Genomic DNA, 17290 nt, shown 5'->3' on the forward strand with positions numbered 1-17290 from the left:
TATTTTGGACACAACCTAAACGCAAAATTAACAAGTGAATGAGCATTAATAGAGAAAATGGGGTTCAAACCCATGAAGCCTCTTCCATCTGCACAAAGGCAGAAATAGAGGATGAGAGCACTTTGGGAGGCAAGTGTAAGATTCCAAAGGAAGCTTTAACTGATTACAATAATACTGTATAATTAAAACAAATGTATTTGTGTAATTCAGCTGATAACCGATTGTGAAACAGTCGTCATGAAGTGCCACAGTGATAAATAACTAAGAACAAACTCTGTCACAGTGAAGCTTCAGTTAATCTGGTTTTTACAAAACCTGTGGGCTGTTTTACCATATAAATAATAGATACGTCTTAGACATCAGGCAATCAACAAGTGCATCTTAACCACAGGGTGAATCAATGTTTTTATGCTGTTGTTTTTTTCTTTTAGACCAATCGATTAATCTACTGTTTTAGTTGGTTTTCAGATAATACCCGAGGCCATAATTCACAATTAAAAATATACTGATCAGTAGAGAAGTGTGCCCATCCCAACTGGATCTTCTCTCACAAACAAAACCTTACATAAACCTAAAATGTGCACACGCACGGAGATAAAATGTTTAAAAACATCCCAACACACACCACAGAAACTCAAGGGAAAGACTGCACTGATAATGTTGTTCAAATTCTGAGAAAACTCTCATTCAAAATTGGAACAGTTGCTTCTCAATAGTGAGTTTTTATGTTTTAGAAGTAGCGCAATGCATAATGTTTTACCTGTCATTTCAGATCAGTGCTCATGTCACAAACAAAAGATTTATGTCTTATGTGGATTTTCATGTGTGTATTTAAAGTAGCCTTATGGCCAAATTTTTTCAGACAGACATCACAACTAAACTTTCTCTCTCCTGTGTGAACTCTCATATGCGTCTTTAAATGTGCTCTTTGGCTAAACCTTTTGGCACAAACATCACAGCTAAATGGTTTCTGTCCGGTGTGGATTCTCATGTGTGTGACTAAATTTGTCTTATGATTAAACTTTCGTTCGCATAAATCACAGCTAAACAGTTTCTCTTCTGAGTGGACTCTCAAGTGTGACTTTAAGTGTGCCTTACGACCAAATCTTTTACCACACGTATCACATTTAAACTGTTTCTCTGAGTGAATTCCCATGTGTCTGTTTAAATATGACTTTTGGCTAAACCTGCGGTCACAAAAATCACAAATGAATGGTTTACTTCCTGTGTGAATAATCATGTGCGTTTTTAAACATGATTTACTGATAAACCGTCGTCTGCACAAATCACAAACAAACGGTCTCTGTCCTGTGTGGATTCTCATATGTTTGTTCAAATTTGTCTTACAGCTAAACTTCTGTTGGCATACATCACAAATGAATGGTTTTTCTCCTGTGTGGATTTTCATATGTTCTTTTAATGTTGTATTATGGCCAAATGTTTTCCCACAGACATCACAACCAAATGATTTCACTCCAGTGTGGACTCTCATATGCCTGTCTAAATTTGTCTTTTGGCTAAAGCTTTGTCCACAAATATCACAAACAAAAGGTTTGTCTCCTGTGTGGACTTTCATGTGTTCATTTAAAGTAGTCTTGTGGCCAAATCGTTTTCCACAAACATCACAGCTGAAAAGTTTCTCTCCCGTGTGTATTCTCATATGTCTGTCTAAATTTGGCTTTTGACTAAATTTTTGTTCACAAACATCACATCCAAATGGCTTCTCTCCTGTGTGTATTCTCATATGTCTGTTTAGATACGTTTTTTGACTAAAACTTTTACCACAGTAATTACAGCCAAGTAATATTTGATCTTTCCTCCGAGAGTCTACAATTTTCTTAACTTCAAAACATTCTTGATCAACTGAACAACTTGAAGACTTTCTTTTAAAGTGACTTGTAATGTGTCTCTGAAGAGTCTGGTTGTTAATAAATGATTTTCCACACTCAGAACAAATTAATGATATATCATCCTCTTCATCTTCTTCACTGTCATCGTCATTGTCGTCGTCGTCATCCTCCTCCTCCTCCTCACTGACTTCAGTCTCTGAAGAGTTGGAATCATTGTCATCAGTATTTAGATCTGGGTTCCTGGTAGTTTCTGCTTCTTCACAGTCCTCTGCAACAGTTGCAGATGTCATACAGTCAGCTGAGCTGCCGAGTGACAATCCTTTGTCTTCTATTTGGCGTTCATGGTGCTGTGAGAACAAAGATTCATCTTGGTCATCCTCACTTTTCAAGTGAACAGCTAAAGGAAACCTGGTGGAAACAGACTCCTTCATCAAACCGAGCGGCTCTCCCTCCAGAGTGGTCCAGAGTTCCTCCTCTTCCTTCTTTACATGGAGTGGGCCTGGATCCTCCTGGTCCACAGAAGGCCTCCATTCTTCAGGAGCATCTTTGGTACTCAACACTGTGTGATGAACATCTGCAGGGAACATAAAATCACAAGTCCATAATGAGCACAATGATTAATTTTATATTTACACATTCGTCTATTGTGATATTACCGAGTTCAGAGTCAGAGTTTCTTTATTGCCATTCGCACCTCATGTGGTACATGCGGTGGAGCGAAATTATGTACACTGGGTCCCAGTTACATCCAACAATAAAATGTATAAGAAAAACAGTAATAACATCTAAGATATGAACTAAGAAAAACATCAACTAAATATACACTAAGCACTCATAACATAAAAACATTGAACATCAGCACAAACATGAACATGAGTCTGTGTGAGCAGATGAGCACACATGAACACATCAACATTGAAACAGATCAGCAGCAACATGAAACAGATCAGCAGCAACATGATGTGATTTTTCACAGCGATTATTCTATTTAGAGATTCATGAGTCTAACAGCCTCAGGGTAGAAGCTGTTCCTCAGTCTAGTGGTTCTACACTTAATGCTCCTCAACCTCATTCCTGAGGGGAGCGGGGCAAAAAGTGTGTGTGCTGGGTGAGTGAGGTCCTTCATGATGCAGGTAGCCCTCTTCCTGCATCTAGAGGTGTAGATGTCTGTGATGGTGGGGAGGCTGACTCCGACAGACTTCTGTGCAGCCTTCACCACTCTCTGCAAAGCTTTTCTTTCTGCAGCTGTGCAGCCTCCATGCCACACGTTGATGCTGGAGCACAGGATGCTCTCCACTGCACACCTGTAGAAGGAGGTGAGGACTGAGCTTCCCAGACCAGCTCGTCTCAGCCGTCTGAGGAAGTAGAGTCTCTGATGAGCTTTCTTGATCAGGCTGGTGGTGTTGTTGCTCCAGCTGAGGTTGTCATTCATGTGTACACCCAAGTACTTGTAGCTGGAGACCACTTCCACCGCACTGACTAAATGTCAAAACAACATCCAAAGAAAACCTCCTGAAACTAAATCTAAGACAAACTTTCTTCTGACTGGCATTCAGAAGCTGGCAAAACAAGCAAAGCCACCAGATTGTTTCAGGTTATAACAAATTAAATGAAGACTCCTAGTTGAGTGGACAGCACTTAACTTTCAGCACTACGTCACTGAGCTTGTTCAATCTTGTTTTTACTAGATGAGGGATAATGCAAGAATATAATCAAGAATAAACAGCTGTGGCTGAGTGGTTAGAGCAGTTGTCCTCCAATGCATGAGTTGGGGGTTCGGATCCACCAGCAGTCACATGCCGAAGTGTCCCTGGGCAAGAAACTGAACCCCTCATTGCCTCTGATGTGTGTCCCATCAGTGTATGAATGTGATCTCAAAGCACTGATTAGTCTCTTTAGAATTATTTGTTCAATTAGCTTTGTAGAGATCTAGAAGTGCTGTATGAATGGGTAAATGAGGTACAGCCATAGTCCTGATAAGAGGTGTGTTTGTTTATCAGCCAGCTCGGTTGAGCTCTGTCACAGGTCCGTGACCTTGGGGAAGGAAGGGGGTGGGGAGGGGGGACAGAGCGTCTTTGTTTCCATAACATCCCAAGAGAAATTTGAGGTAGTCTGCCTTCCAAGGCCAGGTCCAGATTCAGATATCAACATTGTTTTTGGGTCAGGCTGAACTCGTAAATGTCCATGTTTGCCTAAAGAGTCTCACTAGTACAGGTCCTTCTCAAAAAATTAGCATATTGTGATAAAGGTCATTATTTTTAATTATTTTCCATAGTGTAATGATAAAAATGAAACTTTCATATACTTCAGATTCATTGCACACCAACTGAAATATTTCAGGTCTTTAATTGTTTTAATATTGATGATTATGGCATACAGCTCATGAAAACCCAAAATGCCTGTCCCAAAAAATTAGCATATCATGAAAAGGTTCTCTAACTAAGCTATTAACCTAACCATCTGAATCAACGACATAACTCTAAACACCTGCAAAAGATTCCTGAGGCTTTTAAAAACTCCCAGCCTTGTTCATTACTCAAAACCGCAATCATGGGTAAGACTGCCGACCTGACTGCTGTCCAGAAGGCCATCACTGACACCCTCAAGCAAGTGGGTAAGACACAAAGAAATTGCTGAACAAATAGGCTGTTCCCAGAGTGCTGTATCAAGGCACCTCAGTGGGAAGTCTGTGGGAAGGGAAAAGTGTGGCAGAAAACGCTGCACAACGAGAAGAGGTGACCGGACCCTGAGGAGGATTGTGGAGAAGGGCCGATTCCAGACCTTGGGGGACCTGCGGAAGCAGTGGACTGAGTCTGGAGTAGAAACATCCAGAGCCACTGTGTGGGCATGTGCAGGAAATGGACTACAGGTGCAACAGCGGCAGAAGCGCCTGACCTGGGCTACAGAGAAGCAGCACTGGACTGTTGCTCAGTGGTCCAAAGTACTTTTTTCGGATGAAAGCAAATTTTGCATGTCATTCGGAAATCAAGGTGCCAGAGTCTGGAGGAAGACTGGGGAGAAGGAAATGCCAAAATGCCAAAGTCCAGTGTGAAGCACCCACAGTCAGTGATGGTCTGGGGTGCCATGTCAGCTGCTGGTGTTGGTCCACTGTGTTTTATCAAGGGGAGGGTCAATGCAGCTAGCTATCAGGAGATTTTGGAGCACTTCATGCTTCCATCTGCTGAAAAGTTTATGGAGATGAACATTTCATTTTTCAGCACGACCTGGCACCTGCTCACAGTGCCAAAACCACTGGTAAATAGTTTACTGACCATGGTATTACTGTGCTCAATTGGCCTGCCAACTCTCCTGACCTGAACCCCATAGAGAACCTGTGGGATATTGTGAAGAGAAAGTTGAGAGACGCAAGACCCAACACTCTGGATGAGCTTAAGGCCGCTATCGAAGCATCCTGGGCCTCCATAACACCTCAGCAGTGCCACAGGCTGATTGCCTCCATGCCACGCCACATTGAAGCAGTTATTCATGCAAAATGATTCCCGACCAAGTATTGAGTGCATAACTGAACATGATTATTTGAAGGTTGGCGTTTTTTGTTTTAAAAACATTTGTCTTTCATTAGTGGGATGAAATATGCTAATTTTTTGGGACAGGCATTTTGGGTTTTCATGAGCTGTATGCCATAATCATCAGTATTAAAACAATTAAAGACCTGAAATATTTCAGTTGGTGTGCAATGAATCTGAAATATATGAAAGTTTCATTTTTATCATTACATTATGGAAAATAATGACCTTTATCACAATATGCTAATTTTTTGAGAAGGACCTGTACATTCTCTCATGGCAACTCCAAACAGTCGAATTTGACTACTTGTGAAAAATTGAGCAATTCCGTTGAGAGACCAGCTGATCAAATCCATTGTTAAACATTTTGGAAGGTATGCAAAAAAAGGGGCTCTGAAAAAGGTTCACAAGACAAAGAGCAAAGCAGGGATGAGCAAATGATTTTTCCCCATGAGGAACATGAATAAATAAAGTTAAAGGTTTATCCATTCAACCTTTATTTATACAAGTTAGTTCCTACTGAGCCCCAAGGACTCATTTACATGAGAGACCTGTTTCAGTTTAAAACCATCTTACTCAAATAAGATAAAAATGTCTGTAGACTGGTTCATCCCAAAGATCCAGTCCCCCGGCACAAACAGAATAATACTGTGTATGTTGTTCAGTGTCAGAAGGGTGATCAGTCTTACATTGGGGAAACTAAACAGCCACTGGCCAAAAGGATGGCCCAGCACAGAAGATCAACATCATCAGGCCAGGACTCTGTGGTCTACATTCATCTCCGGGCCAGCAGTCACTCTTTCAGGGATGAAGATGTTCACATCCTGGATAGAAAGGAATGATGGTTTGAGAGAGGAGTAAAGGAGGCCATCTTTGTGAAAAGAAATCGTCCATAATTAAACAGGGGTGGAGGCCTCCGTGTTCAACTGTCAGCGGTTATTGCTAGTATCACTCAGCTCTCTGTGAAGAGAAAACAGCCATCGGGGTTCTAACAATCCATTGTTAAGCTGATGGCCTCCTTGATCATGTGAGCAGCTGGTTTTGAATGTCAACAACAAACTGGTTGATCCACTCTGAGAAGGTGTTATTTATAAGACTGACATGATTACAGCTCCTTAGACTGAAGAAGTCTTTCGGATGAAAGACGAAACGTTTCTACATTTTTATTATTTTTTAACCTGTCCAGAAGATCTGACTTTCCTATTTTAGATTTTTCTACCTAGATTATTGAGCATGCATCAGGATAAATACTGTCTGTAGTTACAGAAAACAAGGTGAAGTTTTTGAGCAACATGCATTCAGTTGGGACTGCTGCAAAATAAAAAAAATAAGATAAATTCATTGTGAAATGATTATTAGATTCTTGTGGAATCTAATAACAATCTTAGGTAGATTCAATTTTATTTTCAATATGCCAAACCCAAGGAACACTATTTCTTCTGGTAACATTTTTAGTGATAAAGCATTGCCACAGCTCCACCATGAAACAAAGAATAAAGTGGAAGAAGCTTTGATTAATGCTACCAGCTGCCGCTCAAAGATAACTGCTTTTTCTCATATTATACATTGTAAAGACGCTCTTATCTGCTGTGCTGTACTGCTCGATGTATCTCAACTGTATCTTGTCCTTTATCTGTATCTGCTTGGCTTTTGGATTTGCTTGCCTTTTGGTATCAACAAGTACAGATTGAACTAAGTCAGAGAATGTATTTGAGTTTGTTGTGTACAGGACATGAACTAACAGGGAGCTGCTGGTGTGTGTGTCCCGCCTGATGAAAAGATCACCAGTAAACTGGAATGGCAGAAGAAAATAATAAAACAACTCCATAAAAGGACTTCCAGGAAATGAAGACATCAGTTTGAATTAGTTTAGACAAAGAACTGTAAGAATGTGTGACACGTCTCTGAGTGGAGCTATTGTGTTTAAATACTGAAGAAGCTGAAAGCTCCAGTCAGACGTGTCTTGGGTTTTTGCTGTGTCTCTGTTGGTTTGGGATAAGAGCGTCTCCTTTCAGCTGAAAGCTTTAATAAATGTTGGTAATACTTTTTAACTTGAATCTCTCTGACTGATTATTGTGTCTTTTCTCCATGTATCTCCGAACCAATGAGAGGAACAGGTGAATAGGCTGAAAAGTCTGAGTTGTTGTGTTGATTTTCCTCGACAACATAAACTTAAATAGACAAGTTATACAAAACACAATATAATCTGTCTTTTTAACAGGTTGAAGAGAGGACAGATGAGACATTGCCTGGAGCCAGTTCTAAATTATACAATTTAGATGGTTAATAAATTACATACAGTTCAGAAGTGGTTTTGGGCAGACTTGTACAGGTTTTGAAATTTTGCTAAAGATCTACCAAATATGAATGCAATATGGTTAAGACTGTAAAGTCTGTATATTTCATATTAGGTTAAGTTTTGAAAATGTAGCAAATGTTAGTGCTATTTCATTTTAATTGGTATAAGCAGTGTTTAAATGTGATTTATAAATAAATCTAACACAAAGATGATAATAATTTAATGATTAAGCTTCACGTTTTAATTCTGCCAAATTCTGAGTGAAGACACTGCATTGTATGGCAGGACGAATTACATTTACTTTACTTACTCTACTCTTCTCATTACTCTACTTCCTCAGATGGCTGAGACGAGCTGGTCTGGGAAGCTCAGTCCTCACCTCCTTCTACAGGTGTGCAGTGGAGAGCATCCTGTGCTCCAGCATCAACGTGTGGCATGGAGGCTGCACAGCTGCAGAAAGAAAAGCTTTGCAGAGAGTGGTGAAGGCTGCACAGAAGTCTGTCGGAGTCAGTCTCCCCACCATCATAGACATCTACACCTCTAGATGCAGGAAGAGAGCCACCTGCATCATGAAGGACCCCACTCACCCAGCACAAACACTTTTTGCCCCACTCCCCTCAGGAAGGAGGTTGAGGAGCATTAAGTGTAAAACGTTTGTTACGTACTGTAACCCCAGATTCTATGAGTATAGGCGTAGCCCTTTAAGGCTGTCGCTTAGTGGGTTTATCCAGTTATGCGAAGCATCACACTGAAAAAATTATTCCACGCCCACCTGCTGTGTGGGCCCCACCCGATCCGTATAAGTTACATTAAGAGCGGGTAATCGGCTCCCAAACAGCTTTATTTTTTCTTCAGCCATTCAGGAGCCAGTGAGGCCCAACGCTTAAAGGGCTACGCCTATACTCATAGAATCTGGGGTTACAGTACGTAACCAACGTTCTATGTCGTATAGGCGTAGCCCTTCAAGGATGTCGCTTAGTGGGTTAAGGGCGAAGCGGATGTGGTCCTCGCCTCACTGGGTCCATTCGAACAACGTATGAAGCAGAAGCTTGCCCAAAAAACGTCTTGTCACTCAGCTCCCCATGTGCATAATTACGCGTTGCGTAGTTATGTGTGCCATGCACAGACGCATGTTGTGTAACTATGCAGTCTGAAAAAACATGAATGCCCCGGAAAATTTCAACAGGGAGAGAAGATGTTGAAAAGAAGGGGGGGGGGGGGGGGCGCATGAACCAACTGATTCATGGCTGAACAGTATAAACAGATTAATAATAACAAATGAATTGATTATTAATCAAATGAACTGATTGGTAACAATAGTCATGAACTGATTAGTGACAATAGAACCAAAATAACAGACACAACTTGTGACTGATAACAACATTTCACACTGTGAAGCATGCAGACAGATGTGAGCTTAAACAGAGTTCCATGAAAACAACAATATTCATTCTGTTAGAGCACTAAGGACAGAATGTGTCATGGAACGGGCCGTCACATCACGTAGATAAAAGTGAATGAATGAGCAGGGTGTTGACCACGCGGCCGCAGTGCAAATGTCCTGCATTGTCATACCATTATGCAAGGCAGTCGAAGATGCGATACCCCTGGTCGAGTGCGCCCTGAGGTTATCAGGAGGCTCTAAATCTGATGCTCTGTAGGCTTCAGAAATGGCCTCACACAGCCAGTGTGACAAGCGCTGGGTGGATAACGGGCGACCTGCAGATACATCTCTATAATGCACAAACAAATGTTGAGTTTGGCGCAGTACAGCTGTGCGCGCTATGTAACACGTCAACGCCTGCACCGGACAGAGAAGATGGAAAGATGCTTCTTCTTCTGATCTGTGGGGGGGAGGGAAAAACCCCTCGAACGATATTGCTCTTGATTTAAAAGAGCTCGTGATGTTTTAAGGCATAAAAGCTGGGTTTGGTCTTAAATCAGCTGAACTGCCATCAGCCTGAATTCTGAGACATGACGGAGCGACAGAGAGGGCAGATAAATCACTCACCCTCTTAGCGGATGTTAAAGCCAGCAGCAGGGCTGTTTTAAGAGACAAGAATTTAAGTGGAACCTGATCCATAGGCTCAAATGGAGCTTTGATCAGGGCTCGCAGGACCAGCGTTAAATCCCACTGTGGAACAATTGGGCGTGAAACAGGCCTGCGTCTCTGTACGCCTTTTAGAAACCACTTCATCAGCGGGTAATTAAAAGCTGTTCTGTCTCCGAACCCTTCGTGGCAGGAAGAGATGGCTGCAGCGTACGTTTTAATCGTGCTGAATGCCAACTTCCTGTCCATCAGCTGTTGTAGAAAAGACAGCACGCCGCCTAATGGACATGAGGTGGCCTCTACACCTTTCTCTGTACACCAGCGCTGAAAAGCTGTCCACTTTGATGTGTAGAGCGCTGTGGTAGATGCAGCACGTGAATCCTGGATTGTGCGCACTACATCCTGTGGGAGACCCATCCTCTCTAAGTGGAACCGCTCAGCAGCCAGACCCACAGGTGCTGGCCTATTTCTGGGTAACTCCTGATCGCTCCTCCTGCCTAGAGGAGAGCGTCCTCCCTCCACGGCAGTTTCCACGGGTGCCCCGACAGTAGATGTTGCAGAACTGGGAACCATGGTGCGTTCACGTGCTCGGGGGCCACCAGGAGAGCTGTCAATCCCTCCTCCTGAACTCGGTTCAGGAACTGTAAAATCAGAGGAGGTGGAGAAAATGCGTACAGAAGCGTTTTGGGCCATGGGCTGTGGGCAAACGCATCCACCCCCAGCGGTGGTTCGTCTCGCGGGCTCAGAGAAAACCATAGTTGACACTGAGCGTTCTCTCGTGTCGCAAACAGGTCCACAGCTGCTTTGCCCAATTTCTGCCATGTCTGAGTCATCAGGTCTGGATGGAGAGTCCAGTCCGCTTGACGTGGGCCGCCCCTGGACATCACATCTGCCCCTTTGTTCAGAACACCGGGTATGTAAACTGCTCTGATGGAGAACAGATTTTGGTGAGCCCAACACAGTAGCTTTCACGCAATGTGTAACATCTGGGCTGAGCGCACACACCCCTGCTGGTTTATGTACGCAGCAGTCACCTTGTTGTCTGTATGAATCAACACGTGTTGATTCTGTAGCACAGGAGCAAAGTGCTGAATCACATTCAGCACCGTGCGACACTCCAAAACATTTATGTGGGCTGATGTGTGATGGGGCCACAGCGCCCCTACTGCTTGAGATAGGCATGTCCCCCCCCCAGCCTGACAGCGACGCGTCCGTGAAGACTGACACGTGTGACGTGGGTCTGCTGACGGGGACTCCCTCCGACAGAAACAGGGTGTTTCCCCAGTGTCAGAGGTCTGCTCTCACGGAGGGAGGAACAGTGATCATCCGTTTCTTTTGTTTTACTGGATCCACACGCAGACGCACAAACCACCTCTGGAGGCGTCTCATGTAATAAACCCAGCGGGACCACTATGTGAGCTGATGACATCATTCCTAACAGCTTCATGACGGAGACAGCTGTTACCACTCTGCCAGGTCTTACGAGATGGAGCTGGTCTTTTAAAGTGTCGATTCTCGTTTGTGATAAACGAGCCTTCATGGTGGTTGAATTTAACTCCACTCCCAGATAAACAATTGTCTGGGCCGGGAAAATCGAGCTTTTCTTCCAATTTATGGCGAAGCCCAGATTTAACAGGTGTGATGTCAACACCTGAGCCTGCATCACTGCTTCCGGTCTGGAGCGTGACAGCAGCAGCAGGTCGTCCAGGTAAAACAAAACTCTGATCCCTGCTCTGTGTAACGGATGCAGGGCTGTCTCCACACACTTTGAGAATGTACGAGGCGCGAGGGAATACCCGAACGGCAGCCTGTTGTACTGATACTTCATCCCCTGAAAGGAGAAACGCAGGAATTTTCTGTGTTTTGGGATGATCGGTATGTGAAAATAAGCATCTTTTAGGTCGACGAAAAACAAACCAGTCGTTTCTCTGGATGTTGTCCAACAGCTGTCTGGTTGTCAACATGTGAAACGGTCTGTCCATGATCGCCTTGTTGAAAGCTGACAGATCCAAAATCGGTCTCATCCCTCCGGTCCGTTTGGGAACCAGGAAGTAACGTGAGTAAAACCCTGTGTTTTCCTCTCCGTTGGGAACCCTGGAGATTACTCCTTTTTATCAGAAGCTCTTGGACTTCTGCATTTAGTGATGAGATTTGGTCTGGTGATGACAGGACCGTCTCTAAAACTCCTCTGAACGGAGGGGGTCGGGTTGCAAACTGCAACGTGTAACCTTTGCATAACACCCTGTCCATCCCTCTGTCCGGCGAGCATGTTTTTAGCCACTCCGCGTAACGTTCATGGAGTGGACGTGCATTTAAGTGATGCGTCACGTTTTGTACGGATGTCATCCAGTCCGCCGCCTCGACCGCCGTCATGTGTCGCGGGAATGTTTTCCGCATGACCCAAGGCGAGGCTTCCTCGAAAGGGCTCTGAACGCGCCCGTGCGCTGCGTTCGGACCAACCTTCATGTACAGGTGGCCCGGTGTGTGCTGAGGCGAAGCGTGTGACAGCTGATGACGCCGTGGGGCTGTGCGTTCGACGTCGCTGTGCGAACGCTGAGAGGCGGAGAGCGTGACTTCATCTACGCCGTGCTGTTGGAGTGAAGGCTGCGAGCCCCGCAGGAGCACACGTTTTCTCTGGAGGGACGCGCGCCGCTCTCGCTGGAGGCGAGACTCGTCACTGGGTTCGTTCAGCTGTCTCATGCTTATGCTGCCGTGAGCGGCCGAGCACCGAGACGCGGTGGGTGAAGGCTGCCCGTGTCGCGGCCGCACGCGTTTGCTTCGGTGAGACGTGTGTCGCACTTGCTGAGAACGAGGACCTTCACCGGACCCGGCCTGCGGTCCCACATTTATACCGATGTGAGCCTGTGAGAGCGCCGGGCAGCTGTGTGCGCACCATCATCAACGCAGCGCCGTTTGGATGAAGGCTGTTTGCATGGCACGAGTGCGCGTTTGACACCGCTTGGGTGAGGGTCGTGCAGCTCGGGTTGACAATGAGTTATTTCGCTTACCATCGTGTCGTGTGAGCGTCTCGTCATGTCTTGGATCGACGGTGAGTTTAAAAAACCTTTATTTAAGGACACCGGCTCGTTATGTATGGAGGATGTGTGTGCAGCCGCTGTGAGTTCATCCGAGCTTACAGACTGGCTAGAAACAGACACTTTGATCATTGAAAGATGATTTATTTCAACTTTCGTGTCACTTTTACACACACCCTCCGCAGACTGTCATTTTTTAAAATCTTCTCCCCCGTGAGCTCTGCGATTTGTTGGCCCATAGCGCCGTCTGCAGGCGATCTCTGGGGAAACATTGAACTGCTGGTTGCCGGGATGAAGAGGGCTGGTCTCTGACGGGCGGGGCTGGTGGTGGAGCTGAGAGAGACGCCGCCGCCGCCGCCGCCGCCGCCGTGGAATGTCGTTGTTTCTGCCTCTGCTTACGACGGTCTCTCCAGCAGGCCGGGGGGCGGGATGAGCCATGCGGCTTGATGAGGTGGCGCACAGCCTCTGACACCTCCTCCGACTGCTTCAAGTTCGCCAGCATGGCTTTGAAGCTGCTCCCGAACAGTGCGTCCGCCGTGATGGGGCCCTCCATCAGGTCTTTGTGCAGTTTCTCCGGCAGCGAGGGGGAGTGACAAAGCCAGGTGGATCGTTGAATCATCGTCATCCATGCTGCAATCCTTGACAGGCAAACCGTAGAAGAGGCACACATGTTGAGGATGGCGTCGGCTGCATTAGAGGGAGCTCTTGGTCTCCTCAGGCAGGTCTGCAGCCTCCAGCCTCTTGGACACGCTATATGCTAGCAGCGCCACATTGTTGTTAGCTGCGGCTGCCTGAAAAGCACATTGATGAGCTCGATTGGAGCGTGTTCACCGTCTGGTCGTGTTTCCCAGGAGGGACGGGACGCTGCTCCAACCTGGACAGCTTTGCTCCGAAAGCTTCCGCGAGGCTTGGCTCAAGGGGGGGTACCGAGGGATAGCCCCGCTCGGTGAACCCCTCCACTCTGGTGATGGGAGCGAAAGTGGAGACGGGCGCTCTCAACTTACCAGGACCGGCTGCGGCCTCGTTCCAATATGACGTCACCGCTGGAAAACGAGGCCAGATGGGATCAGGACGGCGAGCCGGTGTGGAGCCAAACCTTCCTGCAAGATCATCCGAACTGGGCGGGGGGGATAAGGGAACGGAAAGTCCCTTCACGTCAGCAGCTTCCCGGATAATGATGGGCAACTCCGAAAGGAGTGCGCCGACGGCAGGGAGTGATGTGGCTGTTGAGGCGGGAAAACCCGGAGGAGTCGAGCATCCGCTCGGCCTCCCTCGTTCCAACACTGTGCTCCCTGGGAGGGAGCAAGCATCGGGGCTGCTGCTAACGTCACCAGTCCCAGAGGAATCATCCAATTCGCTCCGAGAGCCAGCGTCGAAGAAATCCATGGCGTCGTCCAGCGAACAGTCTCCTGCCACGGACAGGCAGTCCTCGATGGTAGCCTTAAACAAGGCTGCTCTCCTATGCCTTTCCTCCGGTGGAAGATCGTCACAGAGGAGGCAGGAGGAAGCGCGGGCGACGTGGCGGGGACCCAGGCATCCCTCGCAGGTGTCGTGCCGGTCAAAGCTGAGCAAGTAACCGGTCTTGCAGGAAGGACACAAGCGGATGGTGTTGGAGCTGGACATCTTGTTGAAGGTCAGTGTTGTTAGCTTGCTGAAGAAAAATGGGAGCCGATTACCCGCTCTTAATGCAACTTATACGGATCGGGTGGGGCCCACACAGCAGGTGGGCGTGGACTAATTTTTTCAGTGTGATGCTTCGCATAACGGGATAAACCCACTAAGCGACAGCCTTAAAGGGCGAAGCCTATACGACATAGAACCACTAGACTGAGGAACAGCTTCTACCCTGAGGCTGTTAGACTCATGAATCTCTAACCAAAGCTGAGGGACTATCCTACCTTACATACACTGCCCTATCTCTAGATGTTAACAAAAATGTATCTAAAGATGTTGACAGGATGCTGTTTAACTTCATTTGGACGAACAAAAAACACTATATTAAAAAATCTGTAATTATGAGCTCACGATAAGGGTGGCCTCAACTTTTTGGACTTTAAACCTTAAATAACACATTTAAAATAAATTGGCTAAAACAATTTATCAAGAACCCATCTTAAGTTTGGACTTCATACAAAACTTTATTTTCTCCAAATTAGGAGGCCTAAATTTCTATTTTGCAATTACAATGTTGAAAAAGTCCCCCCAAAACAATCCAGTTTTCACAAACAGATGCTTCTCTCTTGGTCAATGATTTACAAACATCATTTCTCTACACATAGATATTATATTTGGAACAATAGAGACATCTTGCATAAAAACAAATCCTTATTTTACCCTAATTGGTTTATTCACAACATAGTTTTAGTTCGTCAGTTGCTCAACCCTGATGGATCATTAATGTCATATCAAGAATTTGTCATAAAATATAACATTATGATCCCTATTAATATTGTAATAAAAGTAATCCCTACTGGAGTAATTATTTTACTCCAGAGGGCCACCTGGACAGAGTAGGAGCAGGACAGAGTCTAACACTATTAACCTTTGATCCAACCAAACTAGAAATTGATCAAATCTGCTTCTTCTCAACCCATAACAGCAACTGTCATATACACTCACTGTTTCCGAAAGATGTTGTGTCAACTCCATATGTAGTACCTTATTGGAACACCTTTATTAATAACCTTGATTGGAAAAGGATTTGGATTTTACCAACCAGACACATGATAAATAATAAAGAGAAGCATCATTTAAAATTATTCACAGATTTTATCTATCCAAAATGTATTTACAACGGTTTAACAAGGATATAAATGTAATTTCCTCTTTTTTTGATGAAACTGAAAACCCAGAAGATGTCTTTCATTTATTTTGGTCTTGCCCCTTCTCGACTCAATTTTGTAAAAGTATTTGTATTTTGATTTCACTTTTATTGAACCAGGTCTCTCACATTGCTTTGAACACGTTTTGTTTGGCTTCACTGACCCAACAGCTAAAAAAAAAAAAAAAATCTATATTATTAATCTTATTATATACCTCGCCAAAATGCATATTCACAAATGTTGTTACACTAATCAAAAACCTCTTATCTCCAATTTTGAAAACGAGGTCAAACAATGTATTAAAACTATTAAATATCCCACCAATTCGAAGGCCATTAAAACTTGCACCTTATGTGCTGTCTTTAATACATTTATGTAATTTGTTATTGTATTGTCTCAATTTTTTAACCCCCTGGCGGCTGTTATTTCGTTACTGCATACTGCATTTTATTGTATTGTTTTGTATTTTTTTCAACAAAATTAAAAAAATATATACATTCGCAGTTTTGATCAGGCATGAACGCAGACTTCTACCTTCTTGACAAACGTCATCACTCGTATGGTACTTAGCATCCAGCTAACGGCATTAGCTACCAGAAAACCGAGGCTAAACTGTAATAAACATCATATAGAAAGTAAATATACAAACCTGAGTTATGAAGTCGAACTCTGGAATCGAAAGCAGGATCACGAGTATTATTTTCTTTACTATTTTCCTCTAAACTCGACTGTTCCAGTTCATAATCTGCCTTTGTCCTAAGCTCCACTTCCATCGCTGCACGTCTGTTTGACCTGCTGTCTCCACATTTCCTAGTTTTGACCAGTGATTTTGACTGTCAAAGTTTTCCTTTAACTAAGCAGTTACAGATGAACATAACTCAAGAAAATACAATTGTTACAAACTTTCAAATACGTCTAAAGTAAAGCAAATAGGTTGAAACTTTCATGCTGTTTGTGTTTGAAGAGAGTAGTTCCTCTTCCACTCTTCTTCAGCGGACATATAGCTGTAAAGCAATTTAGTTTATTTCGTAGCGACGCCTACTGTTTAACTTGAAAACTGCAGCACCGTTTACTGGTACTAAACAGAAAACTGCAGCTTAATGTAGTATATGTATTACGTTTTTGTTGTTGTTTTTGATCGTTTGTTTCTTTTTTTATGTTTGTTTGTTTCTTATGGCTAAGATATTTATTTTAAAAATAACCAGAATGGATGATTTTCTTAGCTGGTGTGGATGTTGTGCTGTTTGTGTGATCTCATCTGGAGGATGCTCCAGAAAGTAGTAATGGCCAAATGATGCTTTTCTGAAGCACTGTTTGTTTTTAAAAACGGTAAATTTCTCAAAAATTTTCAACACTGTCCTCTTTTGCGTCATTTTGTGCACAAAACTATAAAAAGCTTCTTAAACCTACAACCTGATGTAAACTGCTTTATTGTGGTTGCCCCTAAGAGCAAGTTGAGTTGGCAGCTGTTGTTTATTGTCTGTCTGATATCTGGCTGTTATTGTGATGTTTTAAACATGGATCTTTTGTGGGTAAAAATAAAGTTATAGTTATTAGCTGAACAACTCATTTTGAAGAATAAGCCAGTTTAAACAAGTGTTATGGCATGATGCCCTGTTGCTTGTAAGCTCTCGACATTTATCAAGTATTTTGTCAAATTTAATAGTAAAAAATCGTATCTAATTTACAACATATACCAGCCAGTGC

General features: G+C 44.0%; 1 protein-coding gene across 1 annotated transcript; it reads right to left on the reverse strand.

The window, feature by feature from the left end:
- Nucleotides 1–733: 733 nt before the first annotated feature.
- LOC119413903 (gastrula zinc finger protein XlCGF57.1-like) lies at nt 734–16571 on the reverse strand. The gene is made up of 2 exons (XM_037680972.1): nt 16233–16571; nt 734–2424 (listed from the first exon to the last, which is right to left on the reverse strand). The coding sequence occupies exons 1-2, from the start codon at nt 16354–16356 to the stop codon at nt 764–766; spliced, it is 1785 nt and encodes a 594-aa protein (XP_037536900.1). The 5' UTR covers nt 16357–16571; the 3' UTR covers nt 734–763.
- Between the last annotated feature and the right edge of the window lie 719 nt (nt 16572–17290).

This window comes from Nematolebias whitei, chromosome 1 (assembly GCF_014905685.2).
Source record: "Nematolebias whitei isolate Nwh7 chromosome 1, NemWhi1, whole genome shotgun sequence".
Lineage (NCBI taxonomy): Eukaryota > Metazoa > Chordata > Actinopteri > Cyprinodontiformes > Rivulidae > Nematolebias > Nematolebias whitei.

Excerpts from the sequence above, each read along its gene's own strand:
- LOC119413903 (XM_037680972.1), bottom strand. The coding sequence starts at position 16,356 with ATGGAAGTGGAGCTTAGGACAAAGGCAGATTATGAACTGGAACAGTCG. Across the intron at positions 2,425-16,232 it reads AGTTCGACTTCATAACTCAG|ATGTTCATCACACAGTGTTG; the intron begins GTTTGTATATTT and ends TGTTCCCTGCAG.